This window comes from Nycticebus coucang, chromosome 20 (assembly GCF_027406575.1).
Source record: "Nycticebus coucang isolate mNycCou1 chromosome 20, mNycCou1.pri, whole genome shotgun sequence".
NCBI lineage: Eukaryota > Metazoa > Chordata > Mammalia > Primates > Lorisidae > Nycticebus > Nycticebus coucang.
In genome coordinates, this window is record NC_069799.1 from 34,530,323 (window position 1) to 34,557,945 (window position 27,623).

Here is a 27,623-nt window from a genome sequence, read left to right on the forward strand (position 1 = left end):
TCCTCCTCTTGTGGTGAGGGGAGCAAGACTAGGTTATAAGGGAGATAATAGTCAGGATTACTTCCAAAAAGCATTCCATTTTCAAAAGCACTCAGCATGCTTAAACTATCATTTTTTGAAGAATTATTTTTTGCTCCCCAACATTAACTTAGTAGGAAACAAAATTTAGGCTTAACCAATCACAAACTGCCAATTCTCTTCTGATTACTAAACCAGGAGAGTTTCACCTAGATAGTCCAAATAAGGTCAATGCATAATTATAACCAATCAGTTCATGAATTTGGTTTGGTTTCACCTGTTTTTTTTTTCTTCTTTTTTTTTTTTGAGACACAGTCTCACTTTGTCACCCTCAATACAGTGTCAGAGTTTACAGCAACCTCAAACTCTTGGGCTCATGGGATCCTCCTGCCTCAGCCTCCCAAGTAAATGGGATTAAGCTGCCACTGCCACTATGCCTGGCTATTTCTTTCTCTTTTTTTTTTAGAAATGGAGTCTCCGCCTGGTTCAGGCTGGTCTCCAACTCCTGAGTTGAAGTGTTCCACCCGACTCAGCCTTCCAGAATGCTGGGATTACAGGCCTGAGCCACCATGCCTGGCCAAGTTTGCTTTCTCATGTACCTTGTGAGAGCTTTTCCTTCAATCACCCCCCAACACAACCTCCCCTGAAATCTCCAAACTACAACTTATGGCTGAGAATACATGAATTGCTGTTTGTTTGTTACATAGACATTTTAGAGAATCCACCTCTACTCTTGTGGTGAGGGGAGCAAGACGAGGTTTTAAGAGACTTAATAGTCAGGCTTTGGTTCATCTTCATTAACTGGAATTTAATGAGCATGTGATGGCGGTTCTAAAAGTGATCAATAGGTATTGTTTGAAAGAGAAGAAAAATAAAAGATTTCTGCATTATTATTTGTCATTTTTATTAGAAATTTCAATCATCAGCCAGGCACAGCTGCTCATGCCTGTAATCCCAGCACTCTGGTAGGCCGAAGGGAGTGCACTGGCTTGAGCTCACAAATTGGAGACCAGCCCCAGTGTGAGGTTGGGGGTAATCTCTCTATGATTTCCCCACATATGTAGTACATTAATACGTTTGTATGCCTTTTCACTTATCAATTTGCCATGTGTGAGTTGGTATCCAGGAAACCTTCAAAGAATTAAGCAGAAGGGTTTCCCTGGGCCTCCTGCATTAGTAAGAGAGACGGTTGCTGGAGGAAGAGGGTCTGTCTGCCTGTCACTGGTAACCAGTATGCAGAGACAGGGAGAGGTTCTCAAACTTGTAAAGGCAAGACCCTGTCTCAACTAAAAACAGAAAAACTGAGGCAAGAGGATCACTTGAGTCCATGAGTTGGAGGTTGCTGTGAGCTATGATGCCACTGCACTCTACCCAGGGCAACAGCTTGAGACTCTGTCTCAGAAAAAAAGAAAAAAATAATTTTAGTCACCATCGCTTGTTGCTTCAGCATTTTTTATAACATATGAAGAACCATACCAGAAAAGAAATCATGATTTTCATCAGTTTGTGCTAAGAGCTGTAAAACGATTTGTGGTTTAACTGTGGTTTCTTCTGGACTATGATTTCCAAAAACCTTTCCATTTTCAAAAGCACTCAGCATGCCTAAGCTACAATGTATTTATACAATTATTAATTTTTACAAGTATTTAAAGTAAATTTAACTCTTTAGCCTTTTAATAGTACCTAAGTTTATTTTTATTTATTGGGGGGTACAGAGTGTCACTGTGTTGCCCCAGGCTAGAGTAAAATAGGGGTTGCCAGCAATTTCAAACTCCTGTGTTCAAGCAATTCTCCTCTCTTAGCCTCCCAAATAGCAGGATTACAGGTATCCTCCATGACCTCCCAATAATTTTTCTATTCTTTTTTTTTTTTTTTTTTTGAGACATAGCCTAAAGCTGTGGCCCTGGGTAGAGTGCCATGGCATCACAGCTCACAGCATCCTCTAACTCCTGGGCTTAAGCAATACTCTTGCCTCAGCCTCAGCAGCTGGGACTACAGGCACCCACCATGACACCCATCTATTTTTTTGGTTGTTGTTGTTGTAGTTGTCATTGTTGTTTGGCTGGCCCGGCTGGATTCGAACCCGCCAGCTATGGTGTATGTGGCTGGTGCCTTAGCCACTTGAGCTATAGGCGCTGAGCCTAATTTTTCTATTCTTAACTAGAGATGGGTCTTCCTCTTGCTCAGGCTGGTCTCCAACTTCTGAGCCCAAGCAATCCACCCACCTCGGCCTCCCAGAGTGCTAGGCATTGTGGTAGAGACAGACACCCCCACACTCTTTTTTAGCTATTTGTTAACTTAGAATGTCCTTGAAACCATGTAAATGAATTGCTAAATGCCTAAACAAAACAACACTGAAACATTTAGGGGAAAGGAGTTATTGGGTATCAAAGTAAAAAGCTCAAATGTGTATGCAGGAAGTAAAATTTCATGGTTTTAAGCTACAGCCTAGACAAGGTAGCCCATTAAAAAATAAAAAAAGGCTTGGTGCCAATAGTACAGTGGTTACGGTGCCAGTCACATGCACCTAGGCTGGCAGGTTAGAGCCCGACCTGAGCCAGCTAAACAACAATGACAACTGCAACAAAAAACAGCCAGGCATTTTGGTGAGCACATGTAGTCCCAGCTACTTGGGAGGCTGAGGCAAGAGAATCGCTTAAGCCCAAGAATTGGAGGTTTCTGTGAGCTGTGCTGCCATCACAGTCTACCAAGGGTGACATAGTGAGACACTGTCTCAAAAAAAGAAAAAACAAAGAAAGAAATGACATTATATTTTCCAACCCCTGCAACAGCTTTGGGGATTTCTACATATGATATGGCAAGTTTCTGCCAGGAATGGATTCCTAACCATGGCTTAATACTTAAACCCTTGTATGAGGTCTTGAAAATACAGGAAAATGCACCTCTGTATTAAATTAAGAAATGTGACAGCCCTGCTCTCCAAGGCCTCTGCTCTCGCACTGCCTAACTTACTCCTATATGTGCATGAAAGACAGGGGACAGGACTTTGGCCTTGGAGTAGTGACACAAAAAATTGGCACTATTTCCATACCAGTCACATATTTGTCTAAATTATTAGACTTTACAGCTGCTGGGTGACAACTTGTGATCTTTTAAAAGAAACCAAAAAATTCACCTTGGGACAACCGACTATAGTTTATGTCCCTCATCATATCTTGTCCCTACTTTAGCAAAAAAGAAACTTCTAGTTCACTGTAGGTAGGATGAGAAGATTTCTAATTATATCACTCACTAACCCTGAAATACGATTAGAAGTGATAGCTGGACTGAACCCAGCCAACTCTACTTCCTAACCTTAATCAAGAACCAAAAGACCAGCAATGTCTAGAGGTAATTGAACAACTCATTTCTAGCCAAGGACACCCGTCAGACAACCCTTCTGAAGAGGTAGACTGGAGTTCGTATATAGACGGAAGCAGTTACATTGAAAAAAGAACACGAAGGGCAAGTTACATAGCCGTGATTGCAGAAAGGCCAGTAGAAATGAAAACCCTTCCACCAGGGACTCTGACCCGAAGCTGCACTAATTGTCCTAACCAGGACATTAAAAATGACAAAAAGAAAAACAGTAAATATTTACATGGACTCCAAATTTTCTTACCTAATTCTTCATACTCAAAATGCCATATTGAAAAAAGGAGATTAAAACCAACAGAAAAAAAAGGATATTAAAAAGAGTTCTTAAGTTTTAGAACGATTAAGAGCTGTCTGCAAGGTGGCAGTTATGCATGTCCCAGGACACCACAAAAGACTTAATCCTATGCCAACAGAAAACCAGGGGGCATCACTGCAGTAAAGCAAGCTGAAAGACCGACAGCCCCCTCAATGCAGCCTCTAAATTGATCTGATTTCAATCCATTATAAGAAAAGAAATAAAAAAGAAACCAGAAAAATTCCATGCTAAGAAAAAGGTTGACTCATCAACAGCCAAGGGTTGGATCATGCTACCCAGAAGTCTAAAACCTCAGGTAATTAAAGCAATACATGAGATGACACATTCCTGCAAAAAAACCATTAAAGAAGTTTCTTCCTCCATAAGTTGGAAACAGGCAACTCACCCAGATAATAAAAAATACTCAGTGTTGCTTTGTACAAGAACCAACTCCCAAACAGACAACAGATCTACAAAACCACACCAACCATACCATAACTAGCTGATACAACTGGGCACCTGCTGCTCAGTGGTTAGGGTGTGGGCCACATGCTCCAGGCTGGCAGGTTTGAACCTGGCCCAGGCCTGCTAAACAAACAAACAAAAAAATAGCTGGGTGTTGTGCAGCGGCAGGCACCTGTAGTCCCAGCTATTCAGGAGGCTGAGGCAAGAAATCCCTTGAGCCCAAGAGTTGGAGGTTGCAATGAGCTATGAAACCAGGGCACTTAGCACCCTACCAAAGGTAACAAAATGAGACTCTGTCTCAATAAAAACAACAACAACAACGACAACAACAAACTAGCTGATAGACTTCACTCAAATATCCTGACCCTAAAGCTGAAATATTTTCTAGGATTAAAGAATATTTTTTCATGATAAGTAAAAGCCTTTCCCATGCAAACAAAACTATGGAAGTAATAAATGTCCTTCTGAAAAACATTATCTTCAGAAGCCTTCAAAGTAAAGGCTTTTACTGTCTTTCCAGCAGAAGTTACACTCTAGGTAAGCAAGTTTTTCAAAATTCACTAGAAATTGCATATAGACTGGAGATTTCAATCATTTGGAAAAGATAAAAAGAAAATAAATCATACATTAAAAAAAAATATTGTCAAACTGTGCCAACATATCCATTTACATTAAACCAGGTATTGCCCCTCCAATCACTGTGAATAAACATAGCACTTAAAAGCTGGATCAAATTAAATCTTTACAAAGTTATTTATTAGAAACCCTTCCAGGCAGTTTCAATTCAAATGTCTGGGCAAGCCTAATATAATCTTAAAGTAAAAAAGTATTTACAAGAAATGCAGCAAGTCGTATCCCTTATTCACAAGGTCTGTCTTCCCAGAACCCAGTCAACTCCTACAGGAAATTTACATCCTTTTTATCCTGGTAACCCAGTCCAGCTCAAAGCCTGGAAAGATGGGCCTGAGAAAAGCAGCTGAAAGAAAAGTAGACTAGTCGAGAAGATGTTCTGCTGAGGACACCACGGCAGTTAAACTCACAGGACTAAAAGGCTGTGCCCACCATACTCCACTCAAGCCATATCTATCTCACTCCAGAAGCAGCCAAAGAAGCCCACAAAAACTAGTCTTCCCTTCCTGGAGGAAACACAACATTAAGATTGAAGAAATACAATCTCCAGTCATCTTCTTCTTGAGACTTGTCATACACAGATGGCTGTGCACTCACCCCACAACTTTGTCCCATTTTGATGAAAAAAAAATGTATAGATTGATTTACCCCAAAAGGTCATAAAGATGCCTGATTTCTGTCTTACTAGAAGTCCTTATGTAGAACAGCTTTTTACTTTATGCATAATGGAGTTGTGCACCTGCTAGAACTCATCAGATACTTAACACTTACCTCATATATCCACAAGATTGTCACATACTCAGATATTTGTAGTTAAAAGTCAACAACTACGGTGAAGAAAAAAACACATTTTCTATACAAGTCAAAACTGTAACTACTAATCATAAATGTATTAAGTTTAAAAGGTGCCCATTCTGACACACTAATCTTAATAATTCCTTACTTAACGGTAATTTAACCGCCTTGGTACATTATGCCAATAGATACACCATGCTACCCTGAAGATACTTCTTCTTATATGGCATCAGGCCTTTTCATATACTCCTGCTACAACACAGGGAAACCTTGTTCACTAAGATTAACCCCCTTTTCTAGCCTGGGTACAAAACTGTAAGTCCAACCGGTCTAAAGTAACATAAGATATTAACCTCCTGAAAACTCATAGCCAACTACACCTTTTTAACCCTGCTAAATACACCACTTTAGCCATTTGTGTCATACCAACACTAGGTATTGGACTCAATATGAAAATTAGTCCATTGGCCTATGCCATCATCAAGGCCCTTAATACAACTTCTCAAGCCATAGACACTCTGAGCACTGAATTAAAAGAAGTCCAGAAGCTATACTAAAAAATAAAGCAGCCATTAATTATTTCTTATTAAAACAAAATCATAGGCTTGGCGCCTGTAGCACAGTGGTTATGACATGAGCCACATGCTCCAAGGGTGGCAGGTTCAAACCCCAACCAGGCCAGTGAAACAACAATGACAACTGCAACAAAAAATAGCCGGGCATTGTGGCAGGTGCCTGTAGTCCCAGCTACTTGGGAGGCTGAAACAAGAGAATCGCTTAAGCCCAAGAGTTTGAGGTTGCTGTGAGCTGTGACACCAGGGCACCCTACCAAGGGCGACATAGTGAGACTCTGTCAAAAGACAAACAAAACAAACACAATCGTAGATGTAAAATATTCAAAAATATACACTGCTTCATTTTATCTAACAGTTCCCAATTCATCAAAAACAAGTTAAATGGGCTTGGAGCCGTAACTCAGTGGTGAATGCACAGACCACATGTACCTGGACTGATGGGTTCGAATCCGGCCAGGGCCTGCTAAACAACGACAATAACAACAGCAAGAACAAAACCAAAAGTAGCTGGGCCTTGTGGTGGATGACTGTAGTCCCAGCTACTTGGGAGGCTGAGGAAAAACAATCACTTAAGTTCAAGAGTTGAGGTTTCTGTGAGTTCTGACGCCAAGGCACTCACTCTATCAGGGTGACATAGGGAGATTGTCTCAAAACAAAAAAAAATTAAATGTATAACACACATACTCCAAATAATACAACAAACAAGATTTTTCAGAATATCCAATACTTCCTATGTAACATATTGTCATAATTACCTAACCTTAATAGTTATTATGTTATATATTGTAAGCTTCTTAATATGTTACAAAATACAATATATTCCATTCAAATGTACCTGCTGTTTCACAAGTTTCAAAAAACAAAATTAAATAGCACAGCCTCCATGTCGATTTAACTAACCATAACATTTATTTCCATTTGAAATCAATTTCATAGATAGGAAAATAAAATGAATAAAAGTGGAGAAATGTGCTAGACATAGACAACCCTATGACCTTTCTCAGCTACTTGTGAACTTAGAATGCTCATGCCTGTAATCCTAGCACTCTGGGAGGCTGAGGCGTGTGGATGGCATGAACTCACGGATTAGAAACCAGCCTGAGCAAAAATAGGCCCCTTCCTCTTGGAGGCAAGAGGGTGGCTTAAGTCCAAGAGTGGGAGGTTGCTGTAAGCTATGATCACCAGGGCCACAGCCTGAGACTCTGTTTCAATAAAATAAAATAAAATAAAATATTTTTAAAAGTTGAGAGGCAGCTGTCATTCAGTGAGTAGGGTGCAAGCCCCACACACCGAGACTGGTGGGTTCAAACCCAGCCCAGGCCAAGCTGCAACAAAAAAATAGTCTGGGGTTCTGGCTGGTGCCTGTAGTCCCAGCTACTCAGGAGGCTGAGGCAAGAGAATCACCTAAGCCCAAGAGCTGGAGGTTGCTGTGAGTGGTAACACCAGAACACTCTACGGAGGGTGAAAAAGTGAGACTCTGTCTCTAAAAAAAAAAAAAAAAAAGAAAGTTTAAGTCAGTCGAACAGGCCAAATCAGAAATAGGGAATAAAGATAGTACTCTTAAAAAAAAAAAAAAAAAAGCGGACTTAATCAGGCAGTATAGAACAGGTTAATAGCATGTTTAATGGGGTTTTTTGATGATGAATTTTTTCATTAGTTTTTCATTGTTGTATATATTTAACTTGCATGTATGTTGTTAATCAGAAAAGAATAATATATTTTTAGTATATTTTTGGAATTATCCCCTATATAAATTATTAAAATTTGCTCCATAGACAAAACAACATTTAAAAAATTACTCTAGCTGTTCTCCGGAATTACTAGCCTTTCCGATAATAACGACTTTTCACGAATCATCCTGTCTCAGGGTTTACGACAAGCAACAGAGCCACTTTCCCTTCAGCAACACCGTGAGACACGGAGCCGGCCCTAAGTTTACGTTTAACAGGAGAATGGAGAGCCTGGGGGGCACTACAGACTACAGCCCCTCCCATGAACAAGCCCCACACACCCAGCTGGGATTCTTCCTGAGGACTCTTCCCTTGTCACCACCTGGGAGGGACTCAGGCTGCTGCAGACACACAGTGAAAGGCCAGACGGATCCCAGTTTCCAGTCTTTGCCCCCTCCCCTTCAACACGTAGACCTTGCATAAATGGGCTGTTAAACAAACATATCCTGCAGAGACAGGGGATTAGCCCAGAGTTGCAGCAGACCCTAGTAAAACCGCATTTCTATCCTCCGTTCCCCTGGTAACTAACCAACCCCCCAACCCTGTAGAACCTTGTAAAGCCTCGCTTCATCTAAGGATTCCATTCCTCTCCCCTACCCCAACTGCAAGAAAGTTAACAAAAAACTCCCCTCCTTTGTCATGCGGGTGCCAGAAATTTGAGGTGTGGAAACCCTTCTCGGTGGCCTAAACCATAAAGGACCCCATACCTAATTTGAACTCAGTGTGCTGGCGTTTTATCCATAATTCCACTGACGTTGGGTACAACAACAGCAGCTGAAAGTTTATGTTTAACAATTTCTGTTTAACAAGACAATGCAGGGACTGGGGCCCCACTGACTACAACCCCTCCCAGGAACAAGTCCCAGCCTCTCAATTGGGATTCTTCCCTGAGGACCCTTCCATTGTCCCCACATGGGAGGGACTCACAGCAGCTCACAGAGAGCTCTGGGCCAGGGTCCAAGTAACCACTGTAGGAAGGGGCCGGTGCAACTGAGTCCCAGCTGCCTGCCCCACTCCACCCTTTGCTCACAGGAGTCTCAGGGCCAAGGGTTACCAGTGGCAAACATCACTCTGAAGATGTAAAACAAGTGAAATTGCCTGGTCCCGCCACAGCCACTTCCGTCTCCAACCACACCCCTCCCCCCTCTCAGGAAACTCAGACTCCTAGACCCACCATTTCCCAGCTTCAGGGATGTCCCATTGTCCTCCCTACAGATCTCCCAGTACCTGCAGGTCACAGGGTGACAGAGGGTGTTGCAGAGACACCTGGAGTAGCAACAGTTGAGGAGGGAACCCCAAATCCGCGCCCAGCTCCTGAGACAGCGGGGCTCTGGATCCCAGGAGCTGCCTCCTTCCTTCCGGCTGTGCATCTCATTGGACAGTTCATATTGGAGCATCTCTGATTGGATAAGGCCTCAGGCCCCACCTCTCTGTCCTTGAGTGATAGCACTGCCATCAGACAAAAGTGTGAATGAGGCCATAATACTAACAGTTACTTTTTTTGTTTGTTTGTTTGTTTTTTGTTTTTATTCTTTTTGAGACAGAGTCTTAAGCTGTCGTGTTCGGTAGAGACCTTGGCATCACAGCTCACAGCAACCTCAAACTCCTGGGCTTAAGCCATTCTCTTGCCTCAGTCTCCCAGTAGCTGGGACGTCAGGCGCCCGCCACAACGCCTGGCTGTTTTGTTGTTGCATTTGTCATTGTTGTTTAGCTGGCTCGGCCATGGGTGGAAACTGCCAGCCTCAGTTTCCGTGGCTTGCGCAATAACCACTGTGTTATAAACGACAAGCCTCTTTAGGAGCTTTTAACGCTTAAACCAAAAAACTTGCAAGCTGTGTTTTCATAGTCACAGATCCACGGTCCATCTCTGGCAGGGCAAGAATTCGTTCCTCCCCCTGGCCACAGGTGGAAGCCCAAACTCTTCCTACAAAGTTCTCAGAGTGCAGAAGGGCTCCCCTTGTTGTGCTGTGCAGTGACTCCCCAAACCAGAGGCAAGAATGCAAGAAGAGTCTGTAATGAGTAGCTGTGAGCCAGGCCCGTACAAGGCGCTCACCAGTGTTACCTTGGTTAATTCTCACACCTACCCCACTAGTAGGCATCTCCTACTTGTGAGGAGGAAACCTGAGACTAACCAATTGTCAATCATAAAGTTCACAAGTCCATCAAAACTGACATGAAAATACAGGTCTTCTTGGGCCAGGCGCAGGGGTTCACGCCTGTAATCCCAGCATTTGGGAGGCCAAGGCTGTGGGTTGCCTGAGGAAGAGCCAGAGCACGTCACTTAAAAAAAATAGCTGGGCTTTGTGGTGGGGGCCTGTAGTCCCAGCTATTTGGGAGGCTGAGGCTTGAAAATCCTAAAGTCCAAGTTTTTGAGGTTGCTGTGAGCTATGATGTCACAGCACTCTACTGAGAACAACAAGACAAGACTCTGTCTCAAAATGATAAAAAAAAAAAAGAAAGAAAATCCAGGCGTTCTGTCTTTCCGATTCCACAACACTGACTTCTCTGTCTGGTCCAGCCTTAGCTTCCCATATAGTTCTGTCTTAATTTCATGTCCTAGGCTTTGTCCTGCCCCTATGAAAGAAGGTGTCAGCAGCAGGACACTCTTCAGTAAGGATGGGTAAGGATCCTGTCAAGGTATATCCTCTGAAATAGCAAATATGACCTTAGAAGTCACGGTTCGGGTCACTCTCCGCTGAATAATTTCCCAAGCAAATGGTGAGGTAGAGCTGTCTGCAAGTGAGAAAAAGCCCCCCTTGTGATTCTCTGTAGAGTGAGATACCACAAAGGGGCAATGCTCAAACAGTGGTGAAAAAAGCAGGGATCAGGAGGGTGAACTGGAGTAGTGTCAAAACTGCCACGGCAGGTTGCTAGATAGTCAAAAGATCAGAGAGCAAGTTTCCCAGCCACCAGGAGGCCCAACAAGACCTTTTGGCTCTAGTCCAGGAGGTGTCTTGTCTCCTCGCCCAAGAGTGACCTGGAGACCTTGAACATGTCCTATGTCTGGCCCCAGGGGTTCTCATTTTGATAGAAAGAACAGTAGCCCCAACTCCTTCAGTCTCTCCCTGGCCACTGCCTCTCAGCCCTTGTTGGTCTGTGGGTTATAGAGAGAAGAGTGCAGCAGCCCCTCCACCTGGACCTCCGGCATTAGTCCTGAGAGAACCCACAGTGCCTACTACTCTGCCAGTCACCCTACTCCACAGCAGCCACACCCCCAGCAACTGCACCTGCCAGCAAAGGGCCACATCACAGATCCCAAGAAGTTGTTCTCGCTGCCCGGCAGCTCGGCAGGCGTGAGGTTGTGCCCGCTGGGAGTCAGGAAGAGCAGTGGACAGATTGTGGAGAAAGCAGTGATGGAAGAAGACTTCAGGCTGTCCAGAGGTTCTGGGAAAAAACCCAGAATCAGGCACCACTCACTTCTAACTGTAGGTACTCCAGTCCCAGCACCATAGTTTAAGTTACTGGTGGGGAGGGGTCATGAAAGGCCCCCCAATGCACAACAGGTCCTGGATGAGGCTCGCTTTCCCAAAGGGCACCCCAGTCTGGGCCAAGCCAAAAGGTCCCGGGTTCATCCCCAGGAAGAGCACTTTCTTGCGACCCTGGCAGTAGCGAGTCACATAGCTGCAATGTGTCTCCCAGGCATACTCCACAGGATTGTAGATGATGCCCCCTGACTCTGAAAACTGCAGCTGGCACAGCTCAGGGTTGAGCCGAAGTTCCTCCTCCAAGAAGCCCTCTGCAAAGCTTCGAGGGCAGGCCGAGGGCTCCATCAAGGCACTAGTAGTAGTTCATGGAGGGCCACCGGTAGGAAAGCCTGGGGCACAGCCATGCGTTGTCACCTGGTCCAGCTCCCCATCTTGCTTGTGCTTGACCACAGCACTTTTTATGTTTTCCTTTTCCTTTTATTGATTAAGGGCAGGGACCCTGACTTTATTCATCTCCATATTCCAGGGCAACTGGATATACTCTTGCCAAGGAGTGCCTGTTTCACAACTTATGACTAAAGGAATGAAAATCTGTTAACTGGGTATTTAGTTGTGATAGGCTTGGGCACCTATTTCAATAGGAGTTAATCTCTGCTTTGAAGGCATTTGAATGTACATCATGAAGTCTAGCTAAAAATATGCGCAGAAAAAACTTAATCACCTGATGCACAGATGAACGAAATTGAGAGGTACAATCAAAGGCTATGGCAGTTCAGAGAAGGGTGAAATTATGTATGTCTAGTCTCCAGTCAGGCAATGACATTTCAGGAGGCTTCATGGAGAAGGTGGTATGTAAGCTTCCAACTAACAGGTACAATATAGGGGTATATATGGTGTACCTCCCGGGTGAGGGGTTCAGCTACAATGTAGGCTTTACTTAATGAACTCTGTAGCTCTTTTTACATATGGCTTCATGCCTTCTCTGGGATGCAGCTCTGCCTGAGGAATATTTGTAGCTAGCCCTGGATATAAATTATATCCTTTAATTAATAACAATATATATACATACATATGTGTTCATAAATACACACACAGTAAGTACATGTTTTCCACTGATGTAAACAACATATTAACAATTATATATATTTCTTTTTGGTGAAAAGATATATGCAGGGTGGACATAAATTTCGCATACAATTTTAAATAGCTTACTGTTTAAAATTAAAACTTCACCATATAAATTTAAATTTATTTACTGTTTAAACTTAAAATACTTTATTATTTAAATTGCACATGAACTTTAAGTCCACCCTATATTTAGAATTAGCCAGATAAACGTCCCGTAGATCAGTGGCTCTCAACCTTCCTAATGCCGTGACCCTTTAATACAGTGCAATGGAATTGCAACCCACAGCTGAGAACCGCTTTTAAATGATTCGAATTTGGTGGGGAACGTACAAGTCATCATAATCAAGAGCCGGTGGAACATACGCCTCTTCTCTCCATCAGACCTGGTCAGAGTGTTGACCTTGGCCATAGCAGTATCAAAGAGCTTCTTTACAGCCTGTTTTTTCTGGTGCTTGTTGACTTTAACATCCACAGTGAACACAAGTGTGTTTTCTTCTCTCTCCTTTATGTCAGACTCAATGGTCAGGGAGAAGTGAATGATGGCACAGTGGTCAAGCTTTTCTCCCCTGGGGGAGCTCTTCCTGGATATTTGGGCTTCCTCTGGAGTGGCCACAGTTTATTCAGCCACTGAAATGTGGATGATGTAGGAATATTCATTTTTTTGTGTCTGTGGTTGCCTTTTAGCACTGCCTTCTGGGCCTTCAATGACTTTACTTTGGATTTTGCTTTGGGAGTGGTAGGAGCTTCCTTCTTCAGCACCATCTTGTGAAAACCAACAATTATTTTAAGTTTGGGATTTTTAAAAATTTTCCTCAACTCTGGTGTTTTGAGGAGCAGCCTGAGCTTTGAAAGGGGAGGGAGTCCTCTAGTTCAGCCTGTCCAACAGAAATAAAATGTGAGCCACGTGTGTTGCTTCAAATTTTCTAGTAGCCAAATAAAAGATAAAGAAATAGGTTAAATTGATTGTTATTGTTTAATGAACATAATCTATCCAAAATATTTTTATAACTGATGAATAAAAAGATACTAATGAATTACTTTGTTTTTTAAGTATTTAAAGATACTTTGTATCTTTAAAAATCATTCTATGTGTTAAGTGTAGAGCACAGCTCTATTCAGAACAGCATGTGACCAGTTGCCCTCACATTGAAGTGCAGCTCTGTGGTCTCTCAATCTACCCTCAGGGATGTGACTGGCCTGAAACACACTTTTTTGGTGTCAGAAGTAAAGGAACATTCTAGTCTGTATCATCATCTCTCCTCAGGGCCAAGGATGGGAGAGACAGTGCCTGAAGAGTAAGCAGATGGCTGAGAACAAAAGTGTCTAATGATAGATGCTTTACCCACTGCTAGGTGGATGCCTACCTATCTTATAGAAATCACATACTGAACAAAAATTAGGGAGACGCCAAGAGGAAACCTTAATATTTTAGTTACATTACTCTCCAAATACACTAAAAGCATGGGATATACACATAACACATGTGTCTATCGTGACTGGACAGAGAAGGTTGAGTGTGACATCTCAGCTTCTGAGACGTACCAGAAGTCAGATAAGTATATACACAAACTCCAGGGATTACAGACCCCAGTAATTAATCCAAACTGCTAGGCCATAAGGCTCCAAAAACAACACAGGTGACCACAGTACCAGGTACTCCTCCTCCTGCTGTGGATGGCACCAAGCAGCAGACACCTGGGGGCTGAGCTGGGTAACCAGGGCTGTGGAGCCAGGAGAAGTGGCAGGTAAAGGCTGGGCTGCCTCAGCACCTGGGCAGGATTCAGCACCTGGGTGTGGGCCTGGCAGATCACCGGGCTCCTTCCACTTTAACATCTAGAAGACATGCTGCTGTAAGTCACAGATTGTTAGGAAAATATAATAGTGTCATGAAGGTAAGAATGACATCTATCAGTACCACCGACAGAGACACTCTTGCACAAATATTTTTGGTATCTTCTCTGTCACACTTGGAGGGACATTTGACTGCTCTCTTTTCAATTCTAATGTCAAACTATCTGCTACACATTTACATGCAATTGTCACACCCAGATCTGGTGCAAACCTCAAAATTTACTATTACAATGTGCAGTAATAAAATTTTTAATGAAAAAGGGATGATGAGCAATATGTTACCAAGTTGTTGTTTTTTTTTTCTTTTTGTTTGTTTGTTTATCTATTGAGACAGTCTCAGTTTGTCACCCTCTGTAGTGCGCTCTGGCATCATAGCTCACAGCAACCTTCAACTCTTGGGCTCAAGTGATTCTCTTCCCTCAGCCTCCCTAGTAGCTGGGACTACAGGCACCCACCATAATGCCCCTCTATTTTTGTTTATCAGGCCCAGGCTGGGTTCAAACCCACTAGCCCCAGTGCATGTGGCCATTGCCCCAACCACTGAATTATGGGTGCCCAGCTGAGTTCAATAATTACATTAAAATACTTTTTTCATTATTTAAGCATTATGATAGACATGCACACATTTTCACAGTAGTGGAAATATTTATACAATAAAACCCATCACAACTACTACCAATGAAGATGATTCCAAACGTTTTATCATCTTGCCTTTACTTGGAAAAAGCAACTTCAGTCACCCTCATCACATGTTTTAAAGTAAATATAACACATTATGTTATTAAGTTTGCAGGTATTACACTAACCACATCTAATAATTTCAAAAATTCTTATGGAAAACACTATTATCATACCTAACAAAAATAAATAATTTCTGTTTTTTTTTGTTTTTTTTAGAGAGACTTACTCTGTCACTCTGAGTAGAGTATTGTGGTGTCATTGCTCACAGAAACCTCAAATTCTTGGCCCCAAGGTATCCTCTTACCTCAGCCTCCCTAGTAGTTGTGACTATAGATGTACACCACTACGCATGACAAGTATGGAGACTGGGTATCCCTCTTGCTTAGGCTGGCCTTGAAGTTCTAAGCTCATGCAATTCATCACCTTTCACCTCCCAGAATTCTCAGATTACATGCATAAGCCACTGTGGCCAGCCTACATTTCTTTATGTGAAATAAAAATATTTTTCTTAATTTTTGTGACTGAAATTTTACACTTCTACAACCATAGAATTTACATGATCCACCTATCACGTTCCATAGAAACAATTTTAGCACAGAAATTTCAAGTGACAAAATTAGAGATATTTATTGCAGATAAGAGTTCATAGACTATGATTATTTATAAAAATACCATAGGAGGCTCAGAGCCTATAACTCATTTGCTAGAGTGCCAGCCAAAAATACCAGGGCTTGTTCGAACCTGGCTCAGGCCTGCCACACAATAATGACAACCACAACAAAAAAAGCCAGATGTTATGCAAGGCGCCTGTAGTTCCACCTACTTGGGTGCCTGAGCAAGAGAATGGCTTAAGCCCAAGATTTGAGGTTGCTGTGAGCTGTTATGCTGTGGCACTCTACCGAGGGTGATATAGTGAGACTCTTTCTCAAAAAAAAAAAAAATAAAATAAAATAAAAATAAAAATGCTATAGGAATAAACAGATACTCCAAAGCTTTATTCTGAAAACTACAAATACATAGAATTGAAAATAATGCATATAACAGCAATAATAATTTTGCTCAGTTTTCAGAGGAAGACTAAGAAAATACAATCTCCAGCTAAAATTTTAGCTCTACTAGACAGACAATTGATAAAAAATATAAAAAGGAGATTTTCATTATGAAGTGACATCCCTTCAGAGAGAAGATCTTCAAATTTTAAAATGTTAGGAAGAAGCAGAGTGTATTTTAGGAATTGATGGCCAGTGTCCCCTGACCGTGTAACAAAGAACACTTAGGTTGATCACAAAGAGAAGACAACACCTAATAAAGAACATACAAATAAACAAAGCATTTGAAGAAGGCTGTCTTTACATATAAATCAGAACTCATTAAATAATGTGCAAATAATATTTCTTTATGGGTTTTTGTTTTTGTTGAGACAGTCTCATGCTATTGACCTGGGGTGGAGTGCTATGGCATTATCATAGCTCAGAGCAACCTCATATTCTTTGACTCAAGTGATCCTCCAGACTTGACTTTTTCTGTACCTGGGAATACAAGCACCCACCACAACACCTGGCTACCTTTCTTTCTTTCTTTTTTTTTTTTGAGACAGAGTCTCTCTGTACCCCTGGTAGACTGCCATGGTGTCATTGCTCAAAGCAACCTCAAATTCCTGGGCTCAGGCAATTCCATTGAATTGCTTGTCTCAGCCTCCCAAGCAGCTGGGACTATAGGTGTCAGTAACAAGGCCTGGATATTTATTTTTTTATTTTTATTTTTTCTTATTATTGTTTTTATTTGTATTGTTAAATCATAGCTGTGTACATTAGTGCAATCAAGGGGTAATTGTGCTGGTTTCATATACAATCTGAAATATTCTCATCAAACTGTTCAACGTAGCCTTCATGGCATTTTCTTAGTTACTGTATGCAGGCATTTGTATTCTGCATTTAGTAAGTTTCACCTGTACCCATTCTAAGATGCACCGTAGGTGTGGCTCCACCCATTACCCTCCCTCCACCATGACCTCCCCACTCTTCCCCTTCCTTGGCCCTTTCCCCATAGTCTTGTGCTATAGTTGGGTTATAGCCTTCATGTGAAAGCTATAATTTAGCTTCATAGTAGAGCTGAGTACATTGGATAATTTTTCTTCCTTTCCTGAGATACTTTGCTAAGAAGGATATGTTCCAGCTCCATCCAGGGACATTTTTAGATACAGTGTCTCACTCTTGCTCAGGCTGGTCTCCAACTCTTGCACTCAGGCATTATACCTGCCTTGGACTCCCTTAGTTCTGGGATTACAGGCATGAGCCACCATCCCCAGACCCTGGCTAATTTTCTTATTTTTTTTAGTAGAGAGGATCTCTCCCTTTTGCTCAGGCTGTTTTCAAACTCCTGATCTCATGCAATATACCCATATTGGCCTCCCAGAGTGCTAGGGTTACAAGTGCAAGTCACTACACCTGGTCAAACATCTTCAAAGTTGGGGTGATGGCATTAATTGTTGGTGCCTGCTGTGGCACCCTGTCACCGCACAAATAAAAACAGCCAGGAACATGGATTGAAGGTACAATTGCCTGCAAGAGGGGGGCTTCCCGATTCCAGGAAGAGCCCCAAGAAACCTGTCTCTTGGTTTTTTATTGAAGCCTGATACAGCAGGATTCGGGGCCCACGTGCTAGGATCACATGTTTAATGGTTACTAAATGCTCTTTCTGCCCCAGGCTCAACTCCCATTCTGTTGTCCTACAAAAGTTACAAAGTATAACATTTGCTTGCTAACAAGCTGCAGATCTTATCTCATTAATGTATATGGCTGCTTGAGGGCTTGTCTACCGGCTGCAAAACATCTCCAGGTGGGCTAGGAAATTGTCTCACTCCCAGCTCCTTCTTCATGAATAAAATAAACTTAGAAAAACATATCAGGCTCCATGCCTGTAGCTCAAGCAGCTAAGGAGTCAGTCGCATATCAGAGCTGGTGGGTTTGAATCCAGCCCGGGCCTGTCAAACAATGACAACTATAACCAAAAAATATCCTAGGCATTGTGGGAGGTGCCTATAGTCCCAGCTACTTGGGAGCTACAATGCCATGGCACTCTACCCAGGGCAACAGCTTGAGGCTCTGTCTCAGAAAAAAAGGAAAAGAAAAAAGACAAACAAATCATTAGGACAGCACTCACAGCTCAATGGGTAGGGTGCTGGCCATATACACCCAGGCTGGCATGTTCAAACCCAGCCCAGGCCAGCTAAACAGCAATGACAACTGCAAGAAAAAAAATGGCTGGGCATTATGGTGGGCGCCTGTAGTCCCAGCTACTTGGAGGCTGGAGCAAGAGAATCGCCTAAGCCCAGAAGCTGGAGGTTGCTGTGAGCTGTGACACCATGGCACTCTACCCAGGGCAACAAAGTGAAACTCTGTCTCTAAAAAATAAATATATATATATATAAATATATATATATATATATAAAAAGAAAAAAAAATCAGTAGAAGCCCAACAAGGAGAGTGATGCAGGCATCATTGTGGAAAATACAGTGGCCCAGACCAGAGAGGATCCACGGGTAACAGTTAGAAGTGGTCACAGTTTCTGTACAGACTCAAGTACTTGTTGTTAATGTAACCAGCTTTATTACTAAAATTATTGTAGTTGTCAAGTGTCTTCATACACTTATATTGCAAAGGAGTTTTGTTTTTCTTTTTGTTTTGTTTTGTTTGTTTGTTTGTTTGTTTTTTTGAGACAGAAACTCAAGCTGTTGCCCTGAGTAGAGTGCTTTGGCATTCAGCTCACAGCAACCTCCAACTCTTGGGCTCAAGTGATTCTCCTGCCTCTGCCTCCCAAGTAGTGAAAGGACTAAGCTGACTTCATTTTGTTAAAACTAACTCCATTTTGTCTCACAGCCTTCACTGACCCCACTTTGCCCCACAGCCTTCAATTTACAGCTGCACACCAAAGGTGATATGCAACCTGCTTCCTCCCCCACCCGAAGCTCCAGTGTGTCTGCCCTGAGCAATAACAGCCCCCACCCTCGGCCCCAGTAGTAGTAAATCTTTCCCCTAAGCAATCAGCCCAACTCAAACATTGTTTAGGTCCCTAAGCCCCTATTCCCCCTACTCCTTTTTCTTTTCTGTATCCTTAAAACTGCTCTTCCCTCTGTGGTAGGGGCTTCTCTCTGCCCTCCTGCTGCGCCAGGAACGAGAAGCCCAGACTTGAGTCTGTGAATAAATGGCTCCTTTGTTTTTGCATCAGACTCAGCTCCTTAGTGGTCTTTGTGGGGGATTTCAAGATCTGGGCACAACATTTGGTGCCTTGGCCGGTAAGTCTCCCAAGACCCCAGAGGACATCCGACCCGAAGAGCCGCTGTGTGGTAAGTGTCTGTCTGTCTTGTCTGCCTTGTCTGTCATGGTTGTTTTTGGAAGTCTGGAATCTGTAAAAATGGTCGGCGTAAAATCAAGGTGGACGTGCTGGAGACTGCTGGCTAGGGGTGCTGAGAAGACGTTCCGGCACCCCCCCAGATATGGAACCCTCGGGGCATGGTGTGGACACAGGCCCTTGCCCCCGAGATGTGGAACCCTCAGGGCGTGGTGTGGCTTGTAGTTTTTTGGGTGAATGAAGCAGCATGGTCAGAGACCATCGTCCTATTGTTTCTGTGGGCCGTGGATTTGTATGTCTTCAGTGTGTATGTCTCTTGTATTGTGTTGGAATTTTAGTGTGGCTGAACTCAGAGCTCAAAGTTTGGGACTTGTGGTGGAAAAAAGAGAGCTAAGCTGATTACTTTTTGCAGGACATTCAATGTTGGCCAGCCTCTAGAGGGAACTTTTCATCTCCCCCTCTTTGACTGAAACCACTCCCCGGTTCTCGCAATGTGCGAGAGTCTCCTAAGTCCCCTAACTCCATAAACCTTCTGCACTGTTTTACTCCATTTTGCAGGATAGTGCAGACCCAGATTTACTTTTCCCTCCTTTGTATCACCCCTTGCTGAACATCTCTCCCTGTGGGGGTTGCACCAGTGCTCTCCCAGGGGGTGGGCTGCCCCTCCCATGGCGCGACTGCTCTCCCCACCCCCTTCGCATTAACCCCCCATCTTGGTGATGATGGGGCGGGGACGCAGTGAGGGTGGGGAAGGGTCGCACCTTTGGGCCTGGAGAACTTTTTTTTTCTCTCCAAGGACCACTCGAGAAAAAAAAGCCAAGCGAGTGCACGGGTTGGGTAGCCATATCGACTACCTACCCCACCGGTCTTGAAACACATGGACCAAGAAGTCTAACATGTGTGCAAGTGGGAGACTCGCATGAAAGCTGTGGCGGGGGCCCGGCCACCGCCGGGCAGCTCCAGGATGGCAGAGAAGGCCCAGAGAAGAAAGTGACTTGGGGGGCCCCACTCTTCGTGGGGTGGGCTCACCTCCTGAGTGTTACAGCATTGCTACCAGAATCTCCATGCCTGGATAACGCTCAATAATAAGGGGCCTTTATTATTAGCCCTTTGCCATTAGCAATTTGTATAAATAGAAAAATATTTTTACAAACTGAATCTTTGTCAAAGGATAAGATTCTTGCCTTTTAAACCTTCTAATTATTAGTTTGGCTGAATGAATGGGTGACTTAATGGTAAACTGGGATCCTGTTTTATAGAAAGTGAATTTTTTGAGAGTAAGAGAAATTAGACAGAAAAGAGAATGGCATTGTATAAAGAAAGAATCTTGTGTGATAAATTTTGTTCTGAAACAGAATGGTTGTGTAAAGAAGTGAAAAGCAGGGCAAAAGTTAAAGAAAGTTTAGAAAGTTTTTAGATCATCTGTGAAGGTTAAATTGCTCATAAAAGGGAATTTGTGAAGATGTTTTACATATGATCCAGTTGACTATGTATTTCCATTAAAATCTTTTGGCTTGTAATTTTATTTGAACAAATATTTTAAGCCTTTGATATTTGATAAACCTTCCAAAATCAAAACTCTAAATCTTGGGCTTGGTGCCCATAGAGCAGTGGTTGCAATGCCGGCCACATGCACTGAGACTGGTGGATTCAAACTTGGCCCAGGGCAACAACAACAACTTTAAATTTGATCTTCTTAAAATATTAAGACCACTGAAAGTCATGAGAAAACAAATTAAACAAGTTTAATTTGTTAAATATATATAAGAAACATTGTCAAATATGAAATGGTGATTAATTTTGTGTGGATTATAGTTATATATGTTCCAATGTATACAGCATTGGTCTGTCCTAACATATAAGACATTGATCTATCCTAACATATTATCAGTAATAATTTTAATTCATCTATACAAAGTGTTTTTCTTACAACTGACCAAGTCCAAAGTTTGTCCTAAAAAAGAAAAGAAATATTAAGAGAGGCCAATGAATTCTCTCGAATTCAAATTACTGATGTCTTTAAAAATTAAATCCCTTTGGACTAAAAGCAGATTTTTAAAACTTTCCTTAGAAAGATAACATGTCTATAAGTATTGCTAACTTAACTTCAAAAAGAATAGAAATCAGTTACGTGGAACTGGACCAGTTTGAAATGGCTTTTTGTTTGAAATATTGTTGATTCTGTCTGTGTTCTGTTTTCCAGAAGTCAAGAAAATAATTTTCTGTCTTTCAAGCTATTTGTAACTTTTCAAGCAATGTATGTAGTTATGAGCAGAGTTTGAAACATGTATTTTTCTCTCTGCTTGATTTCTCTAGAATTTGAAAGCCATTTGTAAGTATTCTTAATTTCTGACAATACAGTAATTGGCATAAGTTCAATAAGAATCTGTTTTGTTTCTATAGAACATAATGAAGGCACTGGTTATTTACCAAGGCTTTGGCTGGAATAACATTTCCAGAAGTGTCCAGACTGCATTAAGGAATTCAGGTTGACTTTATAAGGCCAATAAAAAAATCCCTTTCGAAAACTGGCCAGATACCCATCAGTAACATTTCCTTATCTGTAGTAAGTAACGAAGGTCACTTGCTGACATGTTCGGGAATCAAAATATGCTTGGGTACCTCAAGAGAAGAAAAATTTACCCAATGCACACAGGTATCTAACAGCATGGATGAACCTTGAGCTCTGAAAGGCTTTCAAAAAGTCCAGCCTGAGATTCCTTATAAAAGGTTCCAGCAAAGCCAATTTTAAAGGAAAGAAGAGCCTAGATGGCTAATAATTAATTATTCTTACTGCACTTTATGCAAATAATCAGACCCCATATATTGAAAGTACAGTTTATTTTGGCAAATAAGTTAATTCTATTATAATTTGCCTTTAGTAAAGAGAGAGATAGGAGAGAGAAAAATAGTTTAAAAGGAGGAAAAAGAGGCTGTGGCCTACCTGTATTAAATCCCAGCCTTGTCTGTACTGTCAACTCGTAAAATGAGATATAACTATTTTACTAAATTGATCTATTAAATGGGACTAAGAGACTGGCCAAAGAATATAAAATTACATATAATAATTATATTTACTTTGAAACCTTAAGACTCAACAAAAGTTACCTGTTGGCTACACTGGAAAACTTATGCAGTATTAAATGTTATCTAAAATTTCTTAGTAAATGATATAACAGTAAACACTGCATTCTACTTTGCTGAATTTGCTGCCAGCAGAAGCCAAGTGTCCCACTTGTCTGAACTTAAAAGAGGCCATTTTCAGTGTAAGGCTGTCTTTAAGAAGAGACCAGCCTTAGAAACCAGAGAGAGAGGTTCTTAGAGAGAGACCAGACATAGAAATAGTACACATGGACCAGGTTGCCACAGGGGTTCAAAACACCCACGATTTTTAAAGAAGCACTGACTCATGATCTCCAGAAATTCCTGACTGAGGAATCAGAATGTGTGCTGTTCCAATAGGTCAATGACCTCCTTTCAGGACACCCTACCCAGGAGGGCTGCGACCGAGGCATGAACTGTCTTTTATGAAATCTAGAGGTACGTGGCTATAAAATGTCTAAGCAGAAGGCCCAGGTCTGCCAGCAGCAAGTACATTATCTAAGATTTACTGTCCAGCAGGGGTAGAAGTATCTAAGCATAAAATAAAGACAGGTCATTAATTGCCTCCCCACCTCCAAGAGCCGAAAGCAGGTTCGGGAATTCTCAGGCCTGGTCGGCTTCTGTCATCTTTAGATCCCCAACTTTTCCCTCTTAGCTAAGCCCTTGTATGAGGCAACTAAAAGAGGGAGAGCCCTTGGAGTAGGAAGGAAAACAAGAACATGCCTTCTCCCAGCTAAAGATGAGGCTGATAGCTGCACCTGCATTAAAACTGCCAGAGTTAGCCAAGCCCTTTACTCTATATGTCTCAGAGAAAAATAAAATGGCTGGGGGTGTGTTAAACCAGCTGATGGGTCCTGGCCAAGGTCTGCACCCTGTTTACGGGCCTTAGCCGCTACTTCTCTCCTTATGCAAGAAGGTAATAAGCTGATTCTGGGTAGGGTCTCAGAGTGAAAGTACTGCACTCTGTGGTTAATTTAATGGACAGTGAGGGACATTTTTGACTCTCTAATGCAACACTCTGAACCAAGCCACGCTCCTTCCAGTCAATAGAAGAAAGACTAAGCATGACTGTACAGAAATTATAGATAATGTGTACTCTAACAGACCTGACTTGCGTGACCAGCCCTGGACAGATACAGACTAGAACTTATATGTACATGGAAGCAGTTGCATGACAGCGCAAGGTGAGCGGTGGGCTGGGTATGCAGTGGTCACCTTAACAGAGACTGTGGAGGCTAAGCCCCTCCCTCAAGGGACATTGACTCAGAAGGCTGAGCCAATTGCCTTGACTGGAACCTTAGAACTAAGTCAAGGGAAAAATTTAAATGTTTTTCTGACTCTCTGAATACACAGGACATTGTACAAGGAGAAAGAACTATTAAATTCTGGAAAAAATGAAGACATTAAGGATCAGCAGGAGATAACTTCAGTTGTTAGAGGCAGTATAGAAACCCCAAGAAGTGGCAGTTATGCACTGTTGTGGACATCAAAGAAATGCTTCCACCATCACTAAAGAGAACACTAGGGTTAGTACTGAGACAAAAAGGGCTGTATCCCAGCCTTACCAGGTGTCACAAGTAGCTCCCCTCATGCCATGGGTTCTGGAACTCATCCCTATCTACTCCCAGGAAGAAAAGGAATAGTTAGCAGTGGAGGGGAGCCAAGAAACAGAGAGAGGATAAGTAAAGATGCCAGATGGATGAGTAGCAGTCTCCCAAATTCTAAGAGCCACCATGGTGACAGGAGTATTCGATGAAGTTGCTGGGCCAGTACTTTTACATCTCCCACCTGCCAGCCCTAGCCAAAACTGTCAGTCTACAGTTTGTCACTGGCAGCCAGTTCAACACATGCCAAGGACAAGCGGTACCCCCAAGATTCCAGTTGTATAGAGCAATTCTTTTTGAGGACTTCCAGTCTTTTGTGTCTGTACCTCTTGTCTCTCTGGAAGATCAAGAGGACCAAGTCTAAGTCTAGAATCAGAACCTGGTCCCCCTGAAACCAAGGTAAAAAGAACTTTACACCATCATCCTGACATCCAACATGCCCTGCTCCAGCCACATACTGGGAGCTGGCTGGTCATTGCACAGCTGAAGCCTGAGGAACCTCGAATGAGAACAGTCCCAGAGCTGGCATAAATCTGTGTTCAGTAAATCCCCCTGGCTCACAACTTTAATTTTGACTATAGCAGGCCCACTTGTAATCCTGTTACTACTGTTAACTTTCGATCCCTGCATAATTAACAAGTTACTAGCCCTCATCTGATCCAGGATCAATGCAGTTCAAATAGTGGTTTTATGGGCACAGTATATGCCCCTCATCCCTGGAGCATAGAGCTAGGGCCTGTAGAACCTGCTGAAGACCCATGATTGGATCTTTTATGCACTAGAAAAGAGGGGAATGAAAGGACAAAATAACTTCATTTTGTTAAAACTAACTCCATTTTGTCTCACAACCTTCACTGACCCCACTTTGCCCCATAGCCTTCAATTTACAGCTGCATACCAAAGGTGATAGGCAACCTGATTCCTCCCACACCGCGGGCTCCAGTGTGTCTGCCCCAAACGATAACAGCCCCCACCCTCGGCCCCAGTAGTAGTAAATCTTTCCCCTAAGCAATCAGCCCAACTCAAACATTGTTTAGGTCCCTAAGCCCCTATTCCCCCCACTCCTTTTTCTTTTCTGTATCCTTAAAACTGCTCTTCCCTCTGTGGTAGGGGCTTCTCTCTGACCTCCTGCTGCGCCAGGAATGAGAAGCCCAGACTCGAGTCTGTGAATAAACGGCTCCTTTGCTTTTGCATCAGACTTGGCTCCTTAGTGGTCTTTGTGGGGGATATCAAGAACCGGGCACAACAGTAGCCAGGACTATAGGCACCCACGACAACACCCAGTTATTTTTGGGTTGCAGCTATCATTGTAGTTTGGTAGGCCTGGACTAGATTTGAACCTGCCAGCTCAGGTGTATGTGGCTGGCACCTTAGCTTCTTGAGCCACATTTGTTTAGCCTCCAACGGAGTTTTTAATGTTCATGTTATGACTGAAAGCAGGCAGCTAAATGGCCTTGACTTAACAGGACTGAAACAGTGAGTGTTAGCTCAGCCTGAAAGCCCAGCAACTGCAGCCTTAGAGAAAGTAGAGAGGAGACAGAGAGCTCTCAGGACAAATTGCTGCACAGAAGTTTGTAACTTTATGTCCACTGATGCAATTCTTTTCAGTTTCATCCCAGGAATATGAGAACCTCCTTGCAGCCTGCCGGGAGCCAAAACACCTCACAAATATGCCCCTTGCTATCTTGATTTTACGAGCAAACTGTTCTCAGGAATTCAACCATAAACAGCAACAGTACTTTCCCCTTGCATATCTCCTCAAAAATGCACCCCCTGCCTTAGGGTCCTTCTCCTAGTAATTTTCCAGAAACTAGTCCCCTCCTCGCCCTGTTAGGAATAGCCCTTAGTTACTTCCTTGTTTGTGTGGTTATAAGTCCAGCTGAAAAATAAACTGGACCTAGCTTGATCAGACTCTTGACTTGCTTTCATTCTTTCTTGTCTCTTGTCCCCTCATTCCACTGACCCCTTTGTTTCCCAGGTCCCCGTTGAATTCCCCACGGGCTGGGGCATTTGGCACCCAAACGTGGGGCAATGGTATGGGGATGTCATTGAACGTTGCTACCAGTAAGGGTACCCTTATCATTGGATTGCTGCAACCCGAAGATTGTGAGTGAAAATCCGCACTGTGATTGCCATGCCACAAGAAGGATGTGAGTGAAGATCCGAACCGCGATCGCTGCAGAATTGCCCACCTGCGAGTCTGATCTGTCAAGGTAAGAGAAAGCAACGAGTTTATGGGACAAGCGTTAAGTAAACATGACTTATTTATTCAGGGACTCAAGGAGTCCCTCAAGACACGAGGAATTCGAGTAAAGAAAAAAGATCTCTATAAATTTTTTGTTTTTATTGGTGATATCTGTCCTTGGTTCCCCCAAGAAGGCACTATTGGTGTTCTGAGATGGACTAGAGTCGGTGATTGTCTAAAAGATTATTATAGAACATTCGGCCCCGAAAAAATCCCCATTCAGGCATTTTCCTACTGGAACTTGATCTATGATATTTAAAAAATCTTACAACCAATGGCCTGATGTCCAAGAGGTTGTTAAAGAAGGGGAGAAGGCGCTTAAAGAACACTCCAGACCACCCTCAGCCTGCCCTTCTGCCTGAGCCTGACACTCCCGCCAATCCTGAACCTCCCAAACCTCCTGTTAATTCTCTATACCCCTCCCTCAAGGAGCCCCCTCCAGACTCTCTCTGCCCCGAAGAAACGACCACCCGGGAAGAGGAGGCCGCTAAGTATCACAATTCTGACTGGCCTCCCTTCCCTTCCGTCCTAAATCATCCCCTTTCCTATGCTTCTGCCCCTCCATTTTGTGCTCCAATTCTAGGCGTAGACACTCCAATTGAAAATGTCAAATGCAAATTATGTCAAGAGGTCTCCTCCCTTAAGGACTTACTCCAAACAAGGAAGGAACATTTAAAACTCATTCAAGAGTTACGTGCTTTAGAATTGGAGCTAAAAATCCCCTCTCCTCTCACCCCAACGTTTCATAAACATAGCTCAAAACAAAAACCTTTAAAGGCACTGCACGCCTTTCCTGTAACTAAGATAAAAGGGAATCCCCCTCCCGAATCAGAACCAAAACCCCCCTCTGATGGGGACGAACACCCCTCGGCAGATGATGCCTCGGATAATGACCAGGAGGCCTCCGATTCAGATGCTGGAAAAGCTGAAACTGCTGATCAGCAGTATCATCGCTTGAATTTCAAGCATGTTAAAGAATTAAAAACTGCTGTGTCCCTCTATGGCCCCACAGCCCCTTTCACTATATCTATAGTTGAATGTCTGAGCGAGCGGTGGCTCACCCCAAATGACTGGTTCTTTATAACCCGTGCCACCCTGCCTGGAGGCGACTATGTCCTCTGGAGAATTAAATATGCTGATAACTGCAAAGAAACAGCAGCCCGTAATCTTAAAAATAAAACCTCCAAGATATGGACTTGGGATAAACTCATGGGACATAGTCTCTATGATACTAACATTATACAAGCTAAATTTTCCCCTGGGCTCCTAATCCTTAATTTTTAAAATATGGATACCCAGGGCAAGTCTGCCGCTGACCGCCTTTGGCGCCCAGAAACAAATAACAATTAT

General features: G+C 42.8%; 2 protein-coding genes and 1 pseudogene across 3 annotated transcripts in view; 1 reads left to right on the forward strand and 2 right to left on the reverse strand.

The window, feature by feature from the left end:
• Positions 1 to 9,224, reverse strand: part of LOC128572305 (zinc finger protein 43-like) — a 385,702-nt gene extending 376,478 nt beyond the window's left edge. Inside the window, exon 1 of the mRNA XM_053572129.1 lies at positions 9,061 to 9,224. Coding sequence (XP_053428104.1) covers positions 9,061 to 9,063 — 3 coding nt within the window. The 5' untranslated portion in view covers positions 9,064 to 9,224. The remainder of the gene's footprint in view (positions 1 to 9,060) is intronic.
• The window catches only part of LOC128572304 (zinc finger protein 43-like), a 505,819-nt gene that overhangs the window by 147,447 nt on the left and 330,749 nt on the right, over positions 1 to 27,623 (forward strand). The gene's annotated exons all lie outside the window — the stretch shown is intronic.
• Positions 10,906 to 11,715, reverse strand: LOC128573071 (single-strand selective monofunctional uracil DNA glycosylase-like; annotated as a pseudogene).